Source organism: Dromaius novaehollandiae, unplaced genomic scaffold (genome assembly GCF_036370855.1).
Source record: "Dromaius novaehollandiae isolate bDroNov1 unplaced genomic scaffold, bDroNov1.hap1 HAP1_SCAFFOLD_27, whole genome shotgun sequence".
In the NCBI taxonomy this organism is placed as follows: Eukaryota; Metazoa; Chordata; class Aves; order Casuariiformes; family Dromaiidae; genus Dromaius; species Dromaius novaehollandiae.
The window spans coordinates 6,123,848-6,146,006 of record NW_026991415.1 but is presented as its reverse complement, the minus strand read 5'-3'; the positions used below and the strand labels follow the sequence as shown (position 1 = coordinate 6,146,006).

The 22,159-nt window shown below is 53.4% G+C and overlaps 1 protein-coding gene across 1 annotated transcript in view; it reads right to left on the bottom strand.

Annotated features, from left to right (window-relative positions):
* Positions 1-6,399: 6,399 nt before the first annotated feature.
* Positions 6,400-22,159, bottom strand: part of LOC135326365 (olfactory receptor 14A16-like) — a 32,815-nt gene continuing 17,055 nt past the window's right edge. The window contains exon 3 of the mRNA XM_064504247.1: positions 6,400-6,612. Coding sequence (XP_064360317.1) covers positions 6,400-6,612 — 213 coding nt within the window. The remainder of the gene's footprint in view (positions 6,613-22,159) is intronic.

Here is a 22,159-nt window from a genome sequence, read left to right as displayed (position 1 = left end):
GTGGTGCCCCAGGGCCATGGGGTGACTCTGCACTGGCCGTGGTGGTTGGGGTGAGAAGCAGACCCAGATGGATGGGCATCATTGCACCTGACCACCCCCTACCAAGGGGTCTGTGGTGTGGATGATGCTCTGAGCAATCACAGGGCATTTCAAATGGCTCAGGCTGTGTTCAGGTGTGTCCCGAGATCCAGCCCAGGGTTGGTCATTGAAGGTGACATGAAGCACTCTGCAGGCTCCCTTCCCTCTGCCTGCAGGGTCCCCACTGTGGGCATCTGTCACCAGCCCTGTCACAGGGCAGACAGTCCCAGGCAGACACCGCTTGACCATTCAGCACCTCCAGGACCACTGGGCACCCACAAGTGAGAGCTGAATGCAGCCCTTCTTCCCTAACACAGCACCCCATGAGCTCATCGCCTTGAGCCCCTGGAGAGCCCTGGAAAAGCAACAGTCCTTTTCAGGGTGAAAGTCCTTGAGTGAACTCTTGGCCCTAGTTCTGGAAGAAAAAATGAACTTTCAAGCTCAGTGCTGAGGAAATCCCCTTTTATTAGAGACCGGCCAGCTCTGACACAGAGACAGACGCATTCACAGAAGGCCTCTGGGTCAGACAGGCTGGGTTCCTGCTGCTGGAGAAGTGGGATCAATTCAAATACTTCTGTACAAGCATGATTATCACAGATACAATGCCCAAAGCACAAGAGTTGTCTGAGACAAATTCAAGTCTCTTACGAAGAGGGACGGGCAAGTTATTGCTGCTGAAACAGTACCAGTTGAATCAGTTTCCTCAGTGCCTCCTTGAGCTCCTTGTTCCTCATGCTGTAGATGAGGGGGTTCGCTGCTGGAGGCACCACCGAGTACAGAACAGTCACCACCAGATCCAGAGCTCGGGGGGAGAGGGAGGGGGGCTTCAGGTAGGCAAACAGGCCAGTGCTGACAAACAGGGAGACCACGGCCAGGTGCGGGAGGCACATGGAAAAGGCTTTGTGTCGTCCTTGCTCAGAGGGGATCCTCAGCACAGCAGTGAAGATCTGCATGTAGGACACCACAATGAAAATGGAACACCCAAACATTAAACAGGCAGTAACCACAATAACCCCAACTTCCCTGAGGTAGGAGTCTGAACAGGAGAGCTTGAGGATCTGGGGGATTTCACAGAAGAACTGCTCCACTGTGTTGCCTTGGCAGAGTGGTATGGAAAATGTGTTAGCAGTGTGCAGGAGAGCATTGAGAAAACCACTGGCCCAGGCAGCTGCTGCCATTTTGACACAAGCTCTGCTGCCCATGATGGTCCCGTAGTACAGGGGTTTGCAGATGGCCACAAAGCGGTCATAGGCCATGACAGTGAGGAGAGAATACTCTCCTCCTAACAAGAAGGCAACCAGGAATACCTGGGCAGTACATCCTGAGTAGGAAATGGCCCTGGTGTTGTTCAGGGAATTGGCCATGGATTTGGGGACAGTGGTGGAGATGGAGCCAAGGTCGAGGAGGGAGAGGTTGAGGAGGAAGAAGTACATGGGGGTGTGGAGGCGGTGGTCACAGGCTATAGCTGTGATGATGAGGCCATTGCCCAGGAGGGCAGCCAGGTAGATGCCCAGGAAGAGCGTGAAGTGCAAGAGCTGCAGCTGCCGTGTGTCTGCGAACCCCAGGAGGAGGAACTCATTGAGGAAGCTGCTGTTGGACATTTGCTGCCTCTGGGCTTTGGAGGACTGTGCAGGGAGGAAAAGATATTGACAAGTTAGGACTGACTTGGAACAAAACCCACAGCATTTCTCAGAGCAACTCCCCACATGTCCTTTCCCCTTACCAGGAAGATCTTCCTTCACCTTCTCTACTTGTGCTCTAGTCTGTGCTTTCTGAGTCTACCACGAGGAGCAAGGTCCTCTGTCCATGGGCTCCAGAGGAGTCAGCCCTGCTTGTTACACACACACTCAGAATCAAATCTCCAAAACAGCATGGTCAGTCATTGTGCAGTGACTAAGTGTCCTTGCAGGGCTGTCAGCGGGATTAGGTGAGACTCCTGAACCCCTGGTTGGCTCAGTTCTACTCCAGTGGGCTGGGGACCCACGTGACTACCCAGCACATGCATAATTCATTGCTGTTGATACACCTTAACTGCAGAGTATGTGACAATCACTGCAGGAACACTTTGTATTTGACTCTTTACAAATGTCCTAGCTGTGCACAAGCTGATCACTTTTGTAGGAAGGAGACTTCGGGACACCCCATCCAGGATGTTTATCAACACATTTCGGCATACAAAATTGGACTAGACACAGCAGGATTTGCCACGGGGGCGGGGCGGGGGGTGGGGGGAGGGATTTCTAGAACCTATAGAAACCCCGGCCTGCAGGGCTGCCATAACTCTCAGTCAAATACTTAACTGCCTAGGTCCAGTCAAAATCACTTAGTTTCAAGGTGGTCCATTGTCTCATGACAACCTGTTCTCCCATCTGTGCAGATGACTGGCCAGGGAATTCTTGGGCCAGGCAAGGAGCTAATGACTGAAGTGCTCTGGGTGTGCACACAAGTGTAGCCCTGGTACCCAGCCAAACCAGAAGTATGACTCCAGAACAAAACTGACTTTTCATATCTGAAACTCATCTGTAACTTCCGTTCCTTAGCTCTCACCATGTGCTCTGTCACACTGGGTACATGGAGATAGCAAACAGCAACATGTAGCTGGGGGTTAGGGGAGGGCAGTTTCTGGGGATGGATGCCCTGAGTTGAGTGAGGGGGATTTCATACTTTGAGCCTGTGGGAATACTCTCCAAGTCCTGCAGGGAAAGATGACATTAGCATCCAGCCCATCAGCCTCCGAAAGAGAAGAACCCTGGGAGGAATTCATCTCCTCCTCTTTCACCCTTCTGAGCAGAGGTGTCTGTATCCGAGTCATTCACCACCAGCTCCCACTTGGTGTGAGGGAGGAAAACAGGCACATGAAGGCAGGGGTTACAGGACCCATTGCAGAGGTCCCCGTTCCACTAAGACAGATCCTATCCTCACATCAGTTTAGCACCTGCACCACATCTGCAGCCACAATAGGGGTTGTGGGGCAGGGCATACAGACAAGCTGTGCGTCCACATCCTCTCTCTGATTAAGCCTACTCATAATGGGGAAGGGGTCTGCAACCTCTTCACAACCCATGCTCCAGGAGAAGGGCTGCAGCAGAGGGGCTTACTCAGCACACACAGGGCACATCTACTGAAGGGTTAGAAATCCTTGGCTTTTTCCATTACCAGAGAATTGTGAGTGGCAAAAGTGTTTGGGGTAGTGCATTGTCCAAAAGGGGATGTCTCCTTAGGGAGACTTGGCGCATTCCCCAGCCCTACAGACTGCATTGCCCAAAGACCCACAGTCTAGGAGGGGTCTTGGAGCCCTCGCTCCCATGCAAACACCTCCAGATGGGCACGCAGGAAAGCCTGCATCTTACTCAGCTGTGCACATCCCCCTGCAGAGGAAGTTTTGCTCTCAGCCCCTCTGTCAGGCAGTGGTAAAATGGGCACAGACAGGAGAGACGCACATCTGCTCTCCTGGAGCCTGGACTGCAAAGGAGGTGACTCCTGCCCTGGATGCTGTGGCCTGGAGGGCAGAGGCTCTGCTGGGTGGCAGAGGAGACACAGGGGCTGGCTCAGGGGAAGGCATCTGCATTGAGAAGCTGTCAGGGAATTGCCCACATCCACCCTCCCACAGCCTTTCCTGTGAGAAGTTTCTTCTCTTTCATGCATCATCCCGCTGCTGCCTGGCACTGTCCCAGGGGCAGCTACCTTCAGGTTTGCAGGTGCCAAGCAGCAGCTGATATCAAGCCTAAGGAGGCTAATAAAGATTATGGTGGTGCTGCGTGTAGGCAGAGGGATTGCTGGAGGGAATTGCTGAGGTTCCTTGCAGACCTTTTGATCTCTCAGTGCAACAGTTTAGGAGTCGCAGTTTCTTGTCTAAACAACTCTGTTTCCATTCCAGCTGTGTCAAGATGGGGAGATTAAGCACAGACTCGGAAAGCTCTGAACTTTGCAGGTTTGACCAGCATATACTTTGCTCTTGAAAAGTCCCCTTCAGAAAATGTCCTCGGGGTGAGCTGGAGCTGAGAGGAGTCCTGAGCCATGCAGCACCCTCTTAATAGGAGAATGAACCTGCCCTGATGCGGGTTGCTCCTTCCACCCATAGCTTCTCCCTGCAGCACCACAGGGTGCTGGTGCAGGCTGAGTGCTGACCCTCGCAGGCAGCAGACTCGCTGCTCCAGGCACACAGCACCCTGGGGTGCAGGGACACTGCTCTGAAATGCAGCATTGGGCAGACCTGGGTGTCCTCCCTGGCTTCACACCCCTGCACCATCCCCTGAAGAATGTAGCTGTGATGCCCTGTCAATGTGATGGTGTGGCTGGGAATCTCTGCTCTAAAGCACCACCTGCTCCAAACAGGAGAAGCTGGCAGAGCCTCCCTGACAGACCCTATCAGCTGTGGAAGGTGCCAGCTTCAGAAGAACCCTCCAGGAAGCACAGCAGCATTGCCCTGCAGCCAGAGGCTTACTGTGTCAAGGGCAGTGAAGATTTCTGCTCACAGTGAACTCTCAGCTGTCCTCCCATTCCCAACTACCTTTAAGTTCAGAGTAGCTTATCTCATCCCGGCCCCTGCAGGCAGTGCCCTGAGTCTTGCTGCTCCTTTAAGAGCAGCTGCACCAGGACAGAGCTGTCTCTCTGCAGCGCTTGCCAGGTTGCCACGGGCTGCTGCAGTCCCAGGAGCCAGGCCCAGCAAAGACGTGACTTTCTCTGTGCCCTGTGCCCTGTGCCAACCTTCAAGAAGTTCCCGGGGCTCCAGGGCTGACATGTCCTGAAAGACCGTGTGGTCACCCCTGGAAAATGCCCATTCAAGTAGACTAAAATAATCATTGATGGTCCCTCCCTAAACAGGGGAGAGAGACCGAGTTCAGCATTTCAGTTTGTCTCATCAGAAGATGGTTATCTGGGAGAGGTGGAAATGTCCCACTCTGGAAGGGCCTGCTCCCATCCCATAAGAAGACAGCACACCTAGGCAGGGACAAGAAGGGAGTTCATTTATTCATGCCTTAGCAATTGGTTTAGAGGTGTCAAGCTAGGCATTAAATACTGATTCGGAAGCTCCTGGGATGCAGGAGGATTCAGTTCCCTCTCATGCCCTCCACAGACTCACAGGATGGGATTCCTCTTGCCCAGGTTTTGGGGTGCATAATGTGACTGTCTGCTCCTTATCTAAGCTCCCATTGTAATCGATGGAGATGGAGGGTGGGAGTCAGCTGTTCATACACAAAAAGCTTCTGACATTGGAAGTGTCAGAGGTGGTCCAAGACATGTACCAGTGTCTCCTTGCTCTGATGTAACAGCTCTGAAACCCACATCTTCCTGGGGCATCAGCTGCCAGGTGGAGAATCTCCTGGGCCATTTGAAATGACACCAGCTGCCTACTACTGCAAGAGCTCCACTCACCCTGAAGCTGAGACCTGTGCAGATCCTGATGTTGCAAACAGCTGATGTAATTCAGTGTAGACACTTGGTTTAATGCAATGACAACAGGCCTGCAGGGCCATGTCACCTGCACGGGGTGTCCAGCACGACCACCATGCTTCTAGCAGATACAGCTCAGGACCTACAGGAAAATCATGCCACTCTGGAGTGGTAGCTGGACAAACACCCCAGGGCATCTCGGGTTTCCTCCCTGATCCCAAACAAGGGATTCTCAGAACTGCTTTTAGGCAAAGTCCATCCCACCTACATGCAAGCATGCTGCAAAGATGGAAGGCACATCACACCAAGGTCTCCACACATACTCCTACACTCTCAAATCCATCTAGTTCTCCTCTCCCTAAAGCTTTTCTCACCCCCCAGTTATGTGAACAGGGACTGTACTAATGATGCAGCTACAGCGTGGCTACACTGCAGGCTGTTCAGGCCCAAGGATGTTCTCAGTGGCACCTTGTCCTTCCTGGACATCCGGTAACTTCTATCACAGGCCCCAAGGTGCTGTAAAGTCATCTTGGGTACAAAACACTTCTCCTGCCATGGCTGCATGACCCAGCTCTGTTTCTCCCTGGCCTTGGCTACTGCAGGGTTTGCTCTCTTCGTGGGTGCCTCATATCATCATTATATCGCCATCTCCTATCTACACCAGCAGGTCTCTGTGCTGAAGTGGGGCTTCTGCATACACGGTGTCCTTGGCTCTGGGGAACAGGTTTCACAGCAACAATGCTGCACTCAGCCCTGGTGCCACAGCTGAGGTTCTGCAGCCCAAATATACACAAATGCACATAGACTGGTCCACGAACAGGAGGAAGGGGAGATGCACAACCTGTTGCAGAACTACAAAAGCAACCTGAGGAAGTCTGTGCATCACAGACCCTGCTTCTTCTAGGGGGACTTTAATCTCCCTGACATTCATTGGGAGGGCAATGCATCAGGGTGCAGAGTCCAGGAGGATTCTGGAGGGTGTGGAGGACAACTTCCCAGCACAGCCAAGCCAGATATGTCACCAAGGATGACACTTTCCTGGACCTGGAACCTGAAAACAAGGAAGAACTGACCAGGGATGTGATGATAATCAGTGTCAGCCTTGCCTGCAGTGGCCACGAGGTGGTGGAGTGTCTGATCCTGAGGGGAGTGAGGAAGAAGATCATCAGAGTCGAGACTCTGGATGTCAGAAGAGCAGACCTGGGCCTACTGGGGAGACTGGTGGAGGAATCCCTTGGGAGGCAGCTCTGAAGGGCAAAGGAACTCAGGAAAGTTGGCAGATCTTTAAGGCAGCATGCTCCAAGCTCGAGAATGGCCCATACTGATACCCAGGAGAACAAGCAGACATCTCAGGAGACAGGCTGTCTAAATGCACAACTGAACAACAGTACAAAAAAGGCAGCACACAGGCATGGGCAGCAGGCAGAGCCTGCTGGAAGAATTCAGAAATATTGTCCAGGGAAGTAGAGAAGTGGTGAGGAAAGCCACAGCTCCTCTAGGATCAATGGTTGTAAGGGATGTCACGGGCATGAAGATGATCTGCTATTGCTTCACTGACAGTAAAAGCTTAAAACAAAAGTGGGCACCTGGCTGAATGCAGCCAGGAATCTGGTAAGAGCAGATGCAGAGAGGTGTGGGGAACTCAATCCCTTGGATCCAGTCTCCACCAAGAAGGTGTCCCAGGCCATTGTGTCTATACTAAGGACTCCCAAGGAGAAAAACAACCTGCAATGAAAGAGGGTTGAGTCAGGAATTATTTGCAAGAGCACGAATCTATGGGATTGGACGGGCCGCAGCCAAGGAAGCTGAGAGAGCTGCCCCTATCTAGCAAGGCCTCTCCATCATCTTGGAAAGCTGTGGAGGCTCAGGAAGGTCCCAATGCCTGCAGAAAGGCAAATACTGCATCCATCTTCAAAGAAGGCCAAAAGGACAATGCGGGGAGCTACAGGCTGTTTGGCTTCACTTTGATCAGGAGAATGTTATGCAGAAAGTCATCTCTGGTCTCATTTCTGGGTAAATGAAGGAAAAGAAGGTGACAGGGAACAGTCAGCATAGATTTACTGAGGCTAAATCATGCCTTACCAATGTGATGGCCTTCTATGTTAGAAGAGCTGTATTTGTGGACGGACAGAGAACCGTGAACGTCAGTTACCTTGACTTTAGGAAGGCTTTTGACACTTTCTTCCACAGATTACTTGCACACCAATTAGAACTTTGTGATCTGAATGGGTAGACAACCAATTGGCCAGATGGGGTAGACAGCCAATTGGTTGGATGATGAGGCTCTGAGGGTGGTGGTGAATGGGTAGTACTCTTCCTGGAGGCCAGAAGAGAAATGGAGCACCACAGGGTCTCCACTGGGGGCTGTCCTACTTATCACCTTTATGAATGACCTGGAGGGGACAACTTTCATCCTGTTTGTAGATGACCTCAAACTGCGTGGGACCAGTCTTATGCTTGAGGGCTGCCTTTGAGAGGGATCTAGGCGGGCAGAAGGAATGGGCTGTCAGGAATCTCATGACATTCAGCAAGGACAAATGCCAGGTTGCTGCACCTGGGACAGACCAACACCCTGCAGAGAGACAGGCTGGGGACTGGGTGGCCATGCAGCAGCTCTGCTGAAATGGACATGAGGATTTTGGCAGACAGAAGGCAAAATGTGAGACAGCAATGTGCTTGGGCAGCAAAGAAGGCCAACAGCATCCTGCTCTGTATGAATAGGAGCATGGCCAGGAGGTCAAAGGAAGTGCTTATGCTGTTCTTCTCAGCACTTGTTAGGCAACATGTACAACACTGCATCCAGTTTTTGGCCCCTCTTACAAAGAGGTCCTCAGGAAGACAAAGAAAGGCTCTCCATAATGGTGCATGGCAGAAGGATGAGAGACAACAGCTATAGGTTGAAACCAGAGAGGAACAGGCTGGAGAGAAGGACAAACTTTTCCACTGCGAGGACGGTCAAGCATTGGAACATGTTGCCCAGAGCAGCTGTGCCATCTCTATCCCTGGAGGTTCTCAAGACCGGATCGAGCCCTCAGCAACCTGGCCTGACCCCAAAGCTGACCCTGCAGTGAGCACAACGTTGGGCTAGAGGCCTCCTGAGGTCCTGTCCAGCCTGAAAGACTCTGTGATTCCTTCCTCTCTGAGTCAATTCTTGTCAGTGTTAGGGGAGGCACTAAGCTCTCATGACCATGGAAGTAAGTCAGACACAAGCATGACCAGTTCAACTGGCTTTCCTGTCCTGCCCCCTTTAGAGATGTTCAGAGGCAGGGCTGCTTCACAGACAGCCCTGATCACTCCTTTGCTTCACCCTTTATTATGTTTCTGTCTCCTTTACTCCTTCCAAGTTCTACCCTCTTACCAGCCTCATAACCTCCCGTACAAACTGCCCACCTCTCTTTACCCTCTCCCCACAGACCCTCATTGTGCTTGCTTTGTACCCTCACTAGGCATTCCTGGGATGGTTGCCAAGGTAATTCCTACCTAGGTCAGCAATTCCATTAAACCAGTACCTCCTTCTAGTACTTGAAGTGTCCTGCAATTCCTTCTGCTACTGTCTTCTTAGAAGCATCACAAGCCAGGGTGAACCATCTGCACTCCCATGTTAACAGCTGCCACAATGACCTTCAGTCCAGGGGACCTTGAGAAACTTGGGGATTCAGCCAACAGAAACCTCATGACATTTTACAAAGACAAGTGGCAAGTCCTGCACATGGGGAAGAATAACCCCGTGTATCAGGGCAGTTTGGGATGTGAGCAGCTGAGGAATGGCCTGAGGAGAAGGCCTGGGTATTGCAAGGGATGCCATAGGGGCCAGTGGTGCATGCTCACTGTGAATAAGGCCAGTCATCAACAGGGCTGCATTAGGAGGAGCATGGCTTCCCAGACAACAGCAGTTATTAACCCCCTCGACTCAGCACTGGTGTGTCCGATTCCCAGGCTCCCTGGAACTTTTCTTGGTAGTGGGAAACAGCATGGGAAGGGGAAACAACCTCAGACCTGCAGCTTGGGAAGTTCAGACTGGCCAGTAACATAAAAATAAATTACCTGAAGGGCAGTGCTGTGGTGCAACAGGTCACCCAGAGGGAGTGTGTGATCAGCCCATGGCCTTGTGTTTCAAGGAACAGCCAGTGAGGATGAAAGACATCAATGAAGGGAGAGAGAACCCAGGGTGAGAGCCAGGTGGGGAAGCAGGCTGGGTGTCTACAGTCTGCAGGGACACAGGAGCAGGTGTGGGACAGTGTAGGTCGGCCTGTGGTGGAGATGGCCGAGGGTGCTGCAAAGGCTGAAGGGCCCTGACAGAACTGAAGTCTTTGTCCTATAGCTGTTGTCTTTGCTACCAAGGCCTACCAGGAGACACTGGGTCCTCGTTGTCCCCTTGTCCTCCCAGGGACCCCAGGAGATGTCTTGTCATTGTCCTGCACTCAGCACTGCACACCCCCACCCGCACACTGCCCCCAGTAACAGCCCTGGGCAATGCATGAGGGAAAGCATCTCCCTTCCCAGGGTCTCAGTGTCCATGCTTGGATGTTTTGCTTGAAAAACACACCAAGGGTTAACATGGTATCAGAGCCACCTGCACATTTCCTTTGCCTACCTGTAATCAGTGATTACAATTTTCTGCTCTAATCAGCACCCAGTGAGTCTTTGCTGGTAATGGCCCTCAGTGGGGTCTATTAACGCTCTACAAAAGTTTGGGATTTTCTTCTGACTTTGGCTTGAACATTTTGCTCCATCTCCTCGCAATAGCTGAGGTTCATGGACTCAGCACCAAATCCACCTTGGGGCTCATTACAATACAAAAAGCCAGGATGAACCACCTCTCTCCCTGTAATTTTCTTCAAGTAATGCATGGCTAATTGGCTTCAGCAGTGTAGTGGAATGATAGTGACTTCAGTTAGAACATAGTGTAAAGGTATTTCTGCTTTTTAAGGTTTTTATGATTAGTATGCTTTTTCAGCTTTCACAATAAGTGACAGCAACATTCTCCAAATGACATAGATCCAGAGTGTCTCCTAAGGAAATGCGGACATGCAGGAAAAGCAGTGTCCCAGAGGTCAGACACAGCATGGACAATCATCCTCCCCATCTCCCCACCCCTGCCTTTTCCCACATCAGCCACCTGGGACTTGCATCACTCCTGTTAAAGTCTAACCTTTCTCCACTGAAGTCTACAACTGAATGTTGCAGCTCATATGCCCCACTTCCCACCTGCTTTCCTTAGAGAATGAGCTGCAAACAGACACAGAAGAATAATTTTTCTTAACTGCAAGCCAGAGAGAAAAAAAAAGGCATGATGCAGTTTCCTAAAAATAATTACACTCCTCAACTGTATGCTAAGTCTGAGCTGCCTCCAATGAGGTCCCCTTTCCACAAGGGATAGCCTGGCTAGAAATGTTTTGGAGAGATAGGAAATGCTAGATAGAAACAGAATGAAGGACTTGCCCAGAGGAACAAACTACTGAAAGACGGAGCAAGCTTTAAACTCCCCAAAGCGCAAATCAGCAGTGTGGTATGGGAATGAACAAAGAGTAATGGAAGGAGTTGCAATGTTACAGTATCCAGACAGCGTGCTGTAAAGGGGATGTTAGAAATTGTTAATGTAGTCGGGACATGTGGAAACAGGAGAGCCATACAGCTCCTGGGGGTCCTGCACCATACCAGGGGCTGTGCTGCTCTTGGGCATCTTGGAGCAGGTTCTGTTTCTGTACAAAAGTCTGGAAAAGCCTTGAGGCAAGCCCCTAGAGAAGAGGGGTTTTCCTGAGTGTGAAAAGCAACCCAGGCAGGACTCAGGCATGTCAAGGGAAACCCATCCCACCCACACCAAACCCATTGCCCTCCCCAGAGACCTTCCCAACACCTCGGGCCAGGAGCAGGAGGCAGTGTGGGGCATGGCCACGTCCCAGACTAGCCTCCATGAGGCATGCAGCTCCACGACATGTCCCAGCTTCAAATGAGCTCTCTAAAGCAACACTTCCCATGGCCCTGGTGCACTGGCAAGACTTTGGGCAGACACCCAGGAGACAGGGCAGAGAAAGGGCAGAGACCTCAGGGTGCACAGCTGGGCTCACAGCATCACAGAGGCAGTGCCACACACTGAATAAGCAACCCAAAGAAGTAAACGAGTCCTTCCTTTGGCAGTGACTTGGAAAGCCCCATCTCTGACAGTATTCTAGGGGGATGGAGCCTCCCTTCTGCAAGAGTCACCCTGGGATTGTGCAAAGACTAGGAAGAGCAGGAAGGTTGGTTGTAGGGCTGTTCTCAAGCTTCAGCAGCTGCAGAGCTGGGAGCTGGTCACCTCACAAACTTCTGAATGAGCCCAAATGCAGGTCCTGAGGCACTGCACCACCTTCCAGGCTCTGCACCGGAGCCTGGACAGCAGCCCTGCAGTGTGTGGGCATGTCCTGAGAGTCCCATGGTCAAAACTGTGGGAGATGCAGGGTGCCAGGGCTGTAAAGCTCCCCAGGAGAGTTTGGCTGGCAGCTGGGTATGTGCAGGGTGCCAGAGGCTTTAGCGACCCCCAGGCAAGAAGCACTGCTTTGAGGGGACACTGAAAATCCCAAGGCCCAGCTGAGGCTCAGACATGAGAAATGGCTTTCCTAGGCTCAGGGAAGGCTCAGCTGGAAGGACAGCTGGGCAAAATGCGTGGGAAATGGGAAAACTTCCCCAGATTTGCTCCCTAGCCTGGCCCTCCAGATGATGCGTGTTAAGGGCACATTGGCTCTTCTCTGGCCTATCATCTTCACCTTAAGCACCACAGATGGAGAAACCTTGTCGAGGACTTTTAAAACAAAGAGCCTGCTTTGGTGCCTAAACGAGGAAGGCTCTGTCCTGTCCCATATTGTCCTACATCCTACTTCAACAAAAAGACCGACCAACAGCAAACTAGTTTTGAAGCTCACCAGAGCCTCTCAGCCTGTGGCCACACTTTGTGCTGTTTCATCCTGCATGACTTTGATCCTGGCTTTGAAAAATGCCAAACCTTAAAGAAGCCCTGAAGCTCCAGCTTCCTGCACAGGTCTGCCCAGGGCAGAGACCTGTCAGTGCAGGGGTGCAGAAGTGACTTCTCCAGTGCCCCATTTTAGATGTTTCACAGCCTTTAGCACCATCTGGAGACAATCCTGAGGGATTTATCAGCAAGTTCTGGAAACTAACAGGGGTGAAGGAAGATGACTGCTTTCCAGGACACAAGGGGAAATCTCTCTGCTCTGTCTCTGGCTGTGCCATCTCCATGGCAGTGACCTCCTGAGCCCCCTGATGACACGAGCTGAGGTCACAGTGGGATGTGCTGCATCACAGGGAGGTCTCCCTGGTGCTGCCACAGCAGTGTCCTCATTTGCCTGCGAGACCTGGGCAATGCTGGGCACTGCTCATGTGCTCCCCACTGCTGTCCTTCAGAGCTGCTCCATGACAAAGAGGAGGGACAGGAGGCAGCGGGGCCATGTTGGAGCTGCTGACTGACAGGCAGAGGAGCAGGGACATGTTAGGGAGGGGTTTTGCATGGCAAGATGGGAAGAGCATCCTTCCTCCCCATCTGGAGAGACACGCTGATGAGAAGGGGACAAGCAAGGTGGAGGGCTGCTGGACCGACACCATCAGCCCAGACCGCAGTTCCTTGTTCCCTGTGCTCCTGCGGTTCTCAACCAAGGGTAAGGGCTTCGGGAGCTCCTTCCCCAGGTGTCATAAAGAGATTGTTAACTGCAAAAAATGGCTGTGGGTCTTGGGTTGCAGGGGTGGCTGGACGGGGCTGGGGGCTGTCACAAGGGCCCTGCCTGAGGGTCCCGTCTGGCTCAGGGGACAATGTGGCAGCCAGGACTCCTGGGTCCTGGGGCTGCAGCTGCCCTGAGCCCCATGGTTCTAAGGAGTGGGTCCCCCTTTGGGAACTGGCTCTGGCAGGAAAGGGGTCCTGTGTCCTGGAGGCTGGGGTATCCTGCAGTTCCCATGGGGCTCTCAAGAGCCTGCTGGAAATGCGCATATGAGAAATGGATGCTCCACCTTGTAATAAACCCTGGGCATGTACTAGAAGAACCTTGGTTCCTTCACCCTGGATCCCCTTTGCTGCCAACTTGGCAGAGCATGTTTTGGGCTCAGAGATGTTGTCCTCCAAAGGCCACAGACCCTGTCCTCCTGCAAACTGGGGTCAGACCTCTGCACCCCAAAGACAGCCTGTTTGGGGGAGCAGCTTGGGAACAGGTAGAGGTGCCATGGCGACCCCACAAGTCCCTGCTGACCCCAAGCCTGTTTCTCTAAGCCATGGGGGGCAGTGCTGGGGGCAGCCCAGCAGGGCCATCACCCCCGCCTCCTCCCAGCCCCACACCTCTGCTGCCCAGCACCGGCAGGCCCAGAGCTGCTCTGGCCCTGGCTGCCCGAGGGCCCCGGGGCTCCTCAGCCCTGTGGAGCGACGCGCCAGGGCCCAGCCCAGCCCCGCAGAGAGCAGCCCCTGCCTGGCCATGGCCCAGCCCTGCTGGGCGCAGCGTGAGGGCTGCTGAGCCCTGGGGCTGCTGCCCACAACATGGTGCCCCACGGCACGGGGAGATGGGAAGGGAGGTGAAGGAAGGGGAGAGGAGGGGCTGCCCACCAGGTCACACAGGGCTGTAGCGTTGCCATGGCATCACCCCCAGTGCTGCCCTCCGATTGGCCATAAAGGGGAGGAGGGCAGGCTGGGTTGGACTGATGGCTCCGTCAGCCAATGGGAGTGCAGCAGGCTGCTGGGGGCCTCACCAGGGCCCTGCCCCAGGCTCCCTTTTGTCCTGAACAGGGCGTTTCCCAGGGCTCGCAGAGAGGCTGTCCCCCAGGGGTCCCGCCAGGCCCCAGCCGCTGCGGCTGCTCCGGGCCTCTTGCTGGGCCAGAGCCCTGCAGCCCTGGCAGCAGCCGGGAGGGTGTTTGCAGAGCAGCTCTGTGCTGGGAGCTGCTGGGCTCCTGCAGGGCCTTGGCAGCTGCTGGACGGCCAGTGCTGCCCTGGCCGCTGTCATTAGCCCTGTTCCCAGGCCGGGCTGCAGAGCTGCTGAATCCCGGCTCTGCTGGTTCCACCCGCTGAGATGCCCTGGCCGCAGTCCTTCCCCGTGTCTCAGAGTGTCAGGGCCCCAAGCAGGAGAGTGCTTGTTGTCCTGGGGGTGTGGAGGATTTGCTGGGTGTGTTCAGCACTGGGGCAGGAACCAGACTTGGGAGTTGCGGGAAGGCTTCTCCCTCTGCCTGGGCCATGAGGCCCTGCTGTCTCCAGCTCCATGGTCGCTGCTCCCATGCAATCCTCCTGTTAGGAGATGTTGCCAAGAATTGCTTGCAGGCCTTCCTCCAATTCCTAGGTTTGAGGGGCTGGATGATACATAGGCAGGAGCTGATGTTCTCTTGGGGCAGTAACTGGTGCACTGTGGGTGTTTTGCTGCACTGTGATCATTGTGAGGCCCCGGGGTGAGTCCAGGCGGCCGCTCAGGAGCTGGCTGAGCCTTGGGGGAGGCAGGGGCAGCTGCAGGCGGCAATAGCCGCGTGGCCGGGCTGCGGGCAGGGAGGTCACGGCTGTCTGTGAGAGCTGGGCCAGGAGATCCCCAGTGTCACATCAGCTCTTGGTCAGTAGCTGCCAGGCCAGCAGGAGGCCCGTGGCTCGGCTGTTGATGATGAGGTCACTTCTGGAGTAGCTGATAGGCCAGCAGCAGGAGCAAGGCTTGGATGTTGATCATGAGGTCACTTGTGACTGATGAACTGGTTGGGTAGCAGCAGGGCTGTGGCTGGAAAGGTGATGTGAGGTCACTTCCAGCTGAGCAGTTGGTGGGGCAGCAGCAGGTCCATGGCAGGGACAATGTGCTTTGGAGCTCACTTCTGCCTGAGCAGCTGATAAGCCAGGATTTGGCTGATGGCTGGGGAAGTTATCGTGAGGTAACTGCTCTCTCAGATGTTATAGTCCAGTGAGAGGCACATGGCTGTGAAGGGGACTGTAAGGTCATCTCCTTCTGAGTCCCTGATAGGCCAGCAGCAGGCCCTGCCTGGGAAGGTCCTTGTGAGGTCACTGCAGACAGAGCAGCTGGCAGGCAGCAGCTGGCACCTGGTTGGGAACTGACTCGGAGGTCCCTCCTGTCCTAGCAGCCTCTGGGGCTGCAGCAGGCGCCTGGCTGTAAAGGTGCCTGTGAGGTGCCTTCTGGGTGAGAAGCTGATAGGCCAGCAGCAGGCTGTGAAGTGGGGAATGTGCTGGTGAGGTCAGCTGTGTCTCGGTATGTGATAGGCCAGTAGCAGGCCCCTTGCTGGGAATGGATTTTGAGGTCATTTCCTCCAGAGCAGCAGGGAGGCCAGCAGCAGGCCCGTGATGAAATGTTTTTGAGCTCACGTCTGTCTCAGTGCCTGGTAGGCTGTGTGGAGGCACATTGCTGGGAGAGTCGCTGTGAGGCCACTTGTCTCTGCAGGGCTAGCACTTGGCTAATGACTTGGGCATTTGCTTGTGAGGTCACTTGTGCCTGAGTCCCTGATAGACCAGCAGCAGGCAGACAGGTGAGGTCTCCTGGGTCAGAGTACCTGGCAGGGCAGCAGCATGTTCATGGCTGGTGATGTTATTTCAAGGAACCTTCTGCCTCTGAAGCCCATAGGCCATCAGCTGGCACCTGCTGGGGGTATGGACTTGTGAGGTCACTTCTGTCTGAGCAGCTGCTAGGCCAGGAGAAGGCCCATGGCTTGGATGTTGGTGGTGAGGTCACTTCTGGGTTTGGTGAGTGTGCCGGGAGGAGGGATTGACACCTGCAGGGCTCTACAGCACTATATGGAGATGCAACTAGTGAAGTGCTGCCCTGGCCGTTGGCATTAGCCCTGCTCCCAGGCCGGGCTGCAGAGCTGCTGAATCCCGGCTCTGCTGGTTCCACCCGCTGAGATGCCCTGGCCGCAGTCCTTCCCCGTGTCTCAGAGTGTCAGGGCCCCAAGCAGGAGAGTGCTTGTTGTCCTGGGGGTGTGGAGGATTTGCTGGGTGTGTTCAGCACTGGGGCAGGAACCAGACTGGTGAATTGCGGGAAGGCTTCTCCCTCTGCCTGGGCCATGAGGCCCTGCTGTCTCCAGCTCCATGGTCGCTGCTCCCATGCAATCCTCCTGTTAGGAGATGTTGCCCAGAATCACTTGCAGGCCTTTCCCTAATTCCTGTAACAGGCATGTGGCTGTGGTGGTGCCTGTGAGGTCATCTCTTTCTGTGTCCCTGATAGGCCAGCATCAGGTACACAGCTTGGAAATCCCTTGTGAGGTCACTGCTGACAGAGTACCTGGAAGGCCAGCAGCTTGCACATGACTTGGAATTTACTCTGAGGTCACTCCTGTCCCAGCAGCACATAGGCCTGCCGCAGGCACCTGGCTGTCAACGTAGACATGGAATTTGACTTTGTGCATCCTCCTAAGTTCAGGCTTACAACCCTCAGCTAGTCGATGAGGGAGTCCAGCCGGAATGTTTATGTTGCTAAGTGAGTTAAGAGCAGGTGTGAGTGTTGACAGAAGTAATCTCTGATTTCCAGTGTGTGTGCGCTACAGAAAATTCTGCCCCATGAAAACACCAGGCAGCTTCTGAGATTTTTCTCCCAGATCTGAAGGATATCTCTGTTGCTTGATTCCTGGAGGTGGGAAGTGACCAGGCCCAAGGCAGTGACTGGCTGTTCAGAGGAACTGCCTGTTCCAAGCCTCCAGAGGACTAGAAGCAAATGGAAGGCTAAAGATTTGGTCCTTGTGTGTTTGGGGCCCTTGGGGGTGCCCTGGCTGCTGCCATGTGTGGTCATGTGCCCTCTTTCCATGATGTATAGCTGCATGTTGGCAGGCAACCCTCTGTGGGGCAAGGGCCAAGGGTTTGGGGTGTCACAGTGGTGGGGTGCCTTGTGGTGGGGACAGACGATGGTCTCAGGGTCTTGGTGCTGCGCGCAGGAAGAGGTGTCTGGAGAGAGCAGAGCTGTGCGTGGGGAGTGCCGCCAGGCTGGGGAGCTGGGGAGCCCTTGGAGGAGAGGAGGTGACTTGGCTCACAGGGCCCAGGCGGTCCTGATGGCAAGAGCCAGGGATGCTGGCAGCCTGCTGCCTTCTGTGTACTGAGGTTCAGGCCTTGAGTTTCCTCAGCTCTTGCCAGGATCTGCAAGCAGGATCCAGACTAAAGGCCAGGGAGTGTTTCTCCTTGCTCTGAGATGCAAACCAAGCCTGCTTTTACCCTCCTTTCCTTTCATTTGCTTTTCCTAGTGAAAGATTTCCCCTGCAGCAGTTTGCTGCGGGAGGAGAAGGCCATGGGAGTTGCTCATTGCCGGCTGGGCATTAGTATGCTGGCAGCTCTTTGGAGGAGTGCAGGCCTTGTGGAGAGGTGGTCTTTTGCGACAGGCAGGTATGTTCTTGGGAGATGACTCTGAAGGCAGGACGATCCCTTCCTGTGCCCAATCCCCTAGACAACTAGTCCCTTTGAATAGGCAAATCAAGGCAAGGGTGCTCTGCAACAGATGCGCAGCCCAGGTCTCTCTTCCTTCCAGTTGCAGTCTCTGCAAGTTCTTCCACTGTCCTGCTGTAGTGGGACCTTCCTGTGCTGCAGCAGGGAAATGAGAGAGCAGCCCACGTGCAGGCATGGGTCTGCTAGGTTTGGTGTTACTAGGTGCTGACACAGGCAAGGTGCTGTTTTTTGCCTGAGCTTTGGGTGGGTGTGAGGAGCCCCACTTAGCTCTAGAAGCATTGCTGCGAGTAGCTGGAGCCAAGGGAGTGATGGTGAGCACAGCCCTCCTCCAAGGAGGCTGCCGGCTTTTGGGCAGGCCTTGTGGACCCTGTGTGCTGGAAGCACTTGACCCTTGGAGTTTTCTACCTGAGCGCTTTTAGAGTTTTGCCTCATTTTTTGAGGAGAAAGTCTTAGAGCTTTTGCATTGTGACCTCTTCCCTCCCCACCCCTGACTCCTCCTCTCTGAGCCCCTGATGGGGTAGTCTCCCTGCAGCCCTGAAAATTCCAGGTGCCAATGAGTGGAGCACTGCCATATCCTTCTGGCTTGGCTCAAGGCTTTGCCTGGGAGAGAAGCCCCAGCTCTTGGTGAGACAGTGAAATGCAGATGCTTGAGAGCAGCGGAAGCCTTGTGCCATTTTCCTGGTTGGAAGCCTGCTTGTCTAGGACTGGTGCCCTGGCCCTGTGCGAGCTGGTCCGTGTGTCTGTGTGCCACCATATGTTCATTTTTGAGCCCCCTGAGCAAGGCCTGGGAGAGGATGAGTGGTGCCAAGAGCTTTGGCCTCCCTCCTTGAGGCCCAAAAGGGCACCTGATTAGGGAGGCCTCTTGGCTGACTGCTGAGGGAAGCTGATACAAAAGAGAGTTGGCTGGCAATTCTCTATGCGGCGAGGGGCAGAAGTGGACAATCACAGTGGTGGGATGCCCTGTGCTGGCGAGGAGTGGTGGCCCCTGGCTCTTGGTGTTTGGAATGGGAAAAGGTGTCTGGAGAGAGCAGTACTGTGCATGGGGGGTGCTGCCAGGCTGGGGAGCTGGGGAGCCCTTGGAGGTGAGGAGGTGACTTGGCTCGCAGGGCCCAGGCTGCCCTGGTGGCCAGAGCCAGGGATGCTGGCAGCCTGCTGCCTTCTGTGCACTGAGGTTCAGGCCTTGAGTTTCCTCAGCTCTTGCCAGGATCTCCAGCCAGATATGACATGACTATGAAGTACATAGAAATATGGAGCTTAGAGTATTTGGAGTACAAGAGGTCATCTTTTTTCACCTTTTTTCACCCACACGGTTAACAAGGAAATGGTCTTGCCACAGTGGAGCACTCAGAGGCACTCTTTCAAGTGGCAGTGCCACAGTCATTAGCCTTTAAAGAGGGCAAAATAAGGAAACTTCCAAAGACAAAGTATTTCTTCAGAAAATAATAGGCCTTTAAAAATACTTCTCCCAGATGCGCAGTGACTACAGTGAGTCATGATGCTCAAGCACTTGCCTGCAAGTCAGCAGGAAATACTTCAGGGGTCATAGCTGAGAACCAGCTTGCAAAGCTGAAGTTGTTTTGTGCAGATAACTTGCAAGGCCCCTCAGAATTAGGTTCCTCACTTTTCCATGTGCTCCTCTCTGCTCTAAGGGAGTCATTTCTGACCTGACAGTTCAGGTGTCCAGCTCAGCTGAGCACATTTTGCAATGTGTCCCTGAGCTGGTTGAGGCCTGCAGGTTCTGAAGCTCCTGCCTGATGAGCTCGGGCACAGCCTGGGTCTTAGCTCACTCATGGACTCTTCTTTGCAAGTGAGCCCCCTGTGAGATGAAATCCCAAGTGTGGATCTGAGGCTGATTTGGACAAAGGTGCCCTCTTGGCAGTGAGGTGTGGATAAAGGCAAGTGAGGGTCAGTTCCTTCTAGAGTGGTCCAAGGCTGTCCCAGCAGGCCTTGCACAATTCATCTCACCCACCCATCATCAAACTGCACATTGGAGCCTGCAGCATGACTCCTTCTTGGTAGCACACTATAAAAAAGCCTTCTGGCTGGTAATAATCCATCATGTGCTGCTTTGGGAAGGTTGAGCTGCCAAAGGAAGCCTCCAGATAATGTCCATGGTGTCTCTGGGACACGGGGGCAGCACGCTGGGCTCAGAGAAGACCTAGGTGAGGAGCTGTGCACTGCTTGGTGGCAGGTCCACTGCAGAGGGCTAGTCCTGAGCAGGGTGGCCATAAGCCGTGCCTGCCTGCCTGCAGCCATGGGCTGGTGGGGTGGCTGCAGCAGAGGTGCCCTCACAGTCAGCACCCAGATGGGTCCCTGTCACCTGCATCATCCCCTCCCCTCCTCAGGGCTGTCATTGCTGCTGGGTGGGCTCTCTGAGGCACTGGGTGACATCACCAAGCCTGCTGGTGAGCACATCTGCTGAAGGACAATCAGGCAGCTGCAGTGGCAGTGACCTCACAGTCAACACTGCAGCCATGTCCCCTTTTCCCACCTCTCCCCATCCACCTGCCCATATATCATCTCTGGTGGGATGAGTGGTGGTGTGATTCTCTTCTTGATCTCAAAATGGCTCCTACGAGCACACAGCCCGTGAGGTTCCTGTACAAGAAGTGACCTCACCAGCAAAGCTGTAGATGTGTCACTCCTATCTTGTTCTCTCCAGCTCTTTATCTGAGTTGTCCATGCTACTGGGCCCCACATTCAGGATCCCATCCATGTCCCGTTACTGGCACCTCCCTCTCCCCTATGCCTGTGGAATTGCATACACATGGTGGGACAGCTCACATGGCAGGATGAAACTGGGCTCCTGGGGAAGGCAGGCTGGGGTGGCGAGGAGGTGCAGGTGTGCTCTGTGCAAAGCGGTGGCTGGAGTGCACAGGGCTTTGCCTTGGAGCAGGTGATGAGCCAGTGGAGACCTTGTAGTAAGAACAAGAGTACACAGCAGTCTGGGTGACATTCTGGTAGGTGATTCAGCTAATTTGGGCTCTGCTTGGCAGGATCCCATAGGAGACTACCCTGTAGGGCAGAGGGGCCATGAGGCCTCTGTAAAGACAGACTAGGCAGAGGAAGAGAGGACAGAGAGGCAGAGGAAGAGAGAGGAGACATGTCAATCTGAATGCAGTAGTTTCTCAGAACAAAGTTTCTCCAATCAGAGTGTTGCCAGGAAGTGTATCATGAAGAATAACATATACATGTAGATAAGCATGTAAACTCACATAGAGTAATTACTGTAGTGCATGCATATGGTGCTGCTAGTCAAAAAGAAAGAAAATATTCATTAGAATTGATAAAGAATGTTTGAAGTTCTGAAAACAGAGATTTGTTTCAGTTCTTGCATAGAGCTATTTCTGCATAGATTTCACCCAATGACAAGAACTTTACATTCAGGCCTTTATAGAAACATACAGCGGCCACCACTGCCTGAGATGCCCTGTGTAGCTATGTTCCCATGTCGTGCTGGGAAATGTGACCCAGGAACTACGGGAACCTTTCTGGAGCATTAGCTGGTCACCAGGAGAAGCATCTCCAGAGCTCTCAGTGAGACAACTTATTTCTTTCCATTGACTAGAAAGGGAAGTCCAGGCAACTGGATTAGCCACAGACATCTGCCCTGAAGGGGTCTGGCATTAAGTGAGGTAATTCCCATCCCTGTTGTCACTTAAAATGGAGTTGCACATGTCAATCTGAATGCAGTAGTTTCTCAGAACAAAGTTTCTCCAGTCAGAGTGTTGGTAGGAAATTAATCACATTGAATAACTGTATGTTTATATAAATATATACACTCACACGGAGTAATTACTGTAGTGTATACATATGGTGCTGCCAATCAGAAGGTAAGAAATTATTCATTAGAACTGATATGTTTGAAGTTCTGAAAGCAAAGATTTGTTTCAGTTCTTGCACAGAGCTATTCATGGCACAGATTTCACCCAGTGACGGGAACTTTACATTCAGGCCTTTAGAGACACATACAGAGGCCATTGCTGCCTGAGATGCCCTGTGTAGCTGTGTTCCCATGTGGTGCTGGGAAATGTGACCCAGGAACCATGAGAACCTTTCTGGAGCATTAGGTGGTCACCAGGAGAAGCATCTCCAGACCTCTCAGTGGGACAACTTATTTCTTTCCATTGACTAGAAAGCAAAGTCCAGACAACTGGATTAGCCACAGACATCTGCACTGCAGGCGTCCGTCATCAGATCAGATAATTCCCATCCCTGTTGTCACCTGAAATGGAGTCACGCTTCATGACCATGCAGGGAATGAAAAGGGAGAGTGGCTAGATGTGTAGGGACTCCTTTAAGATGCCACTGTAA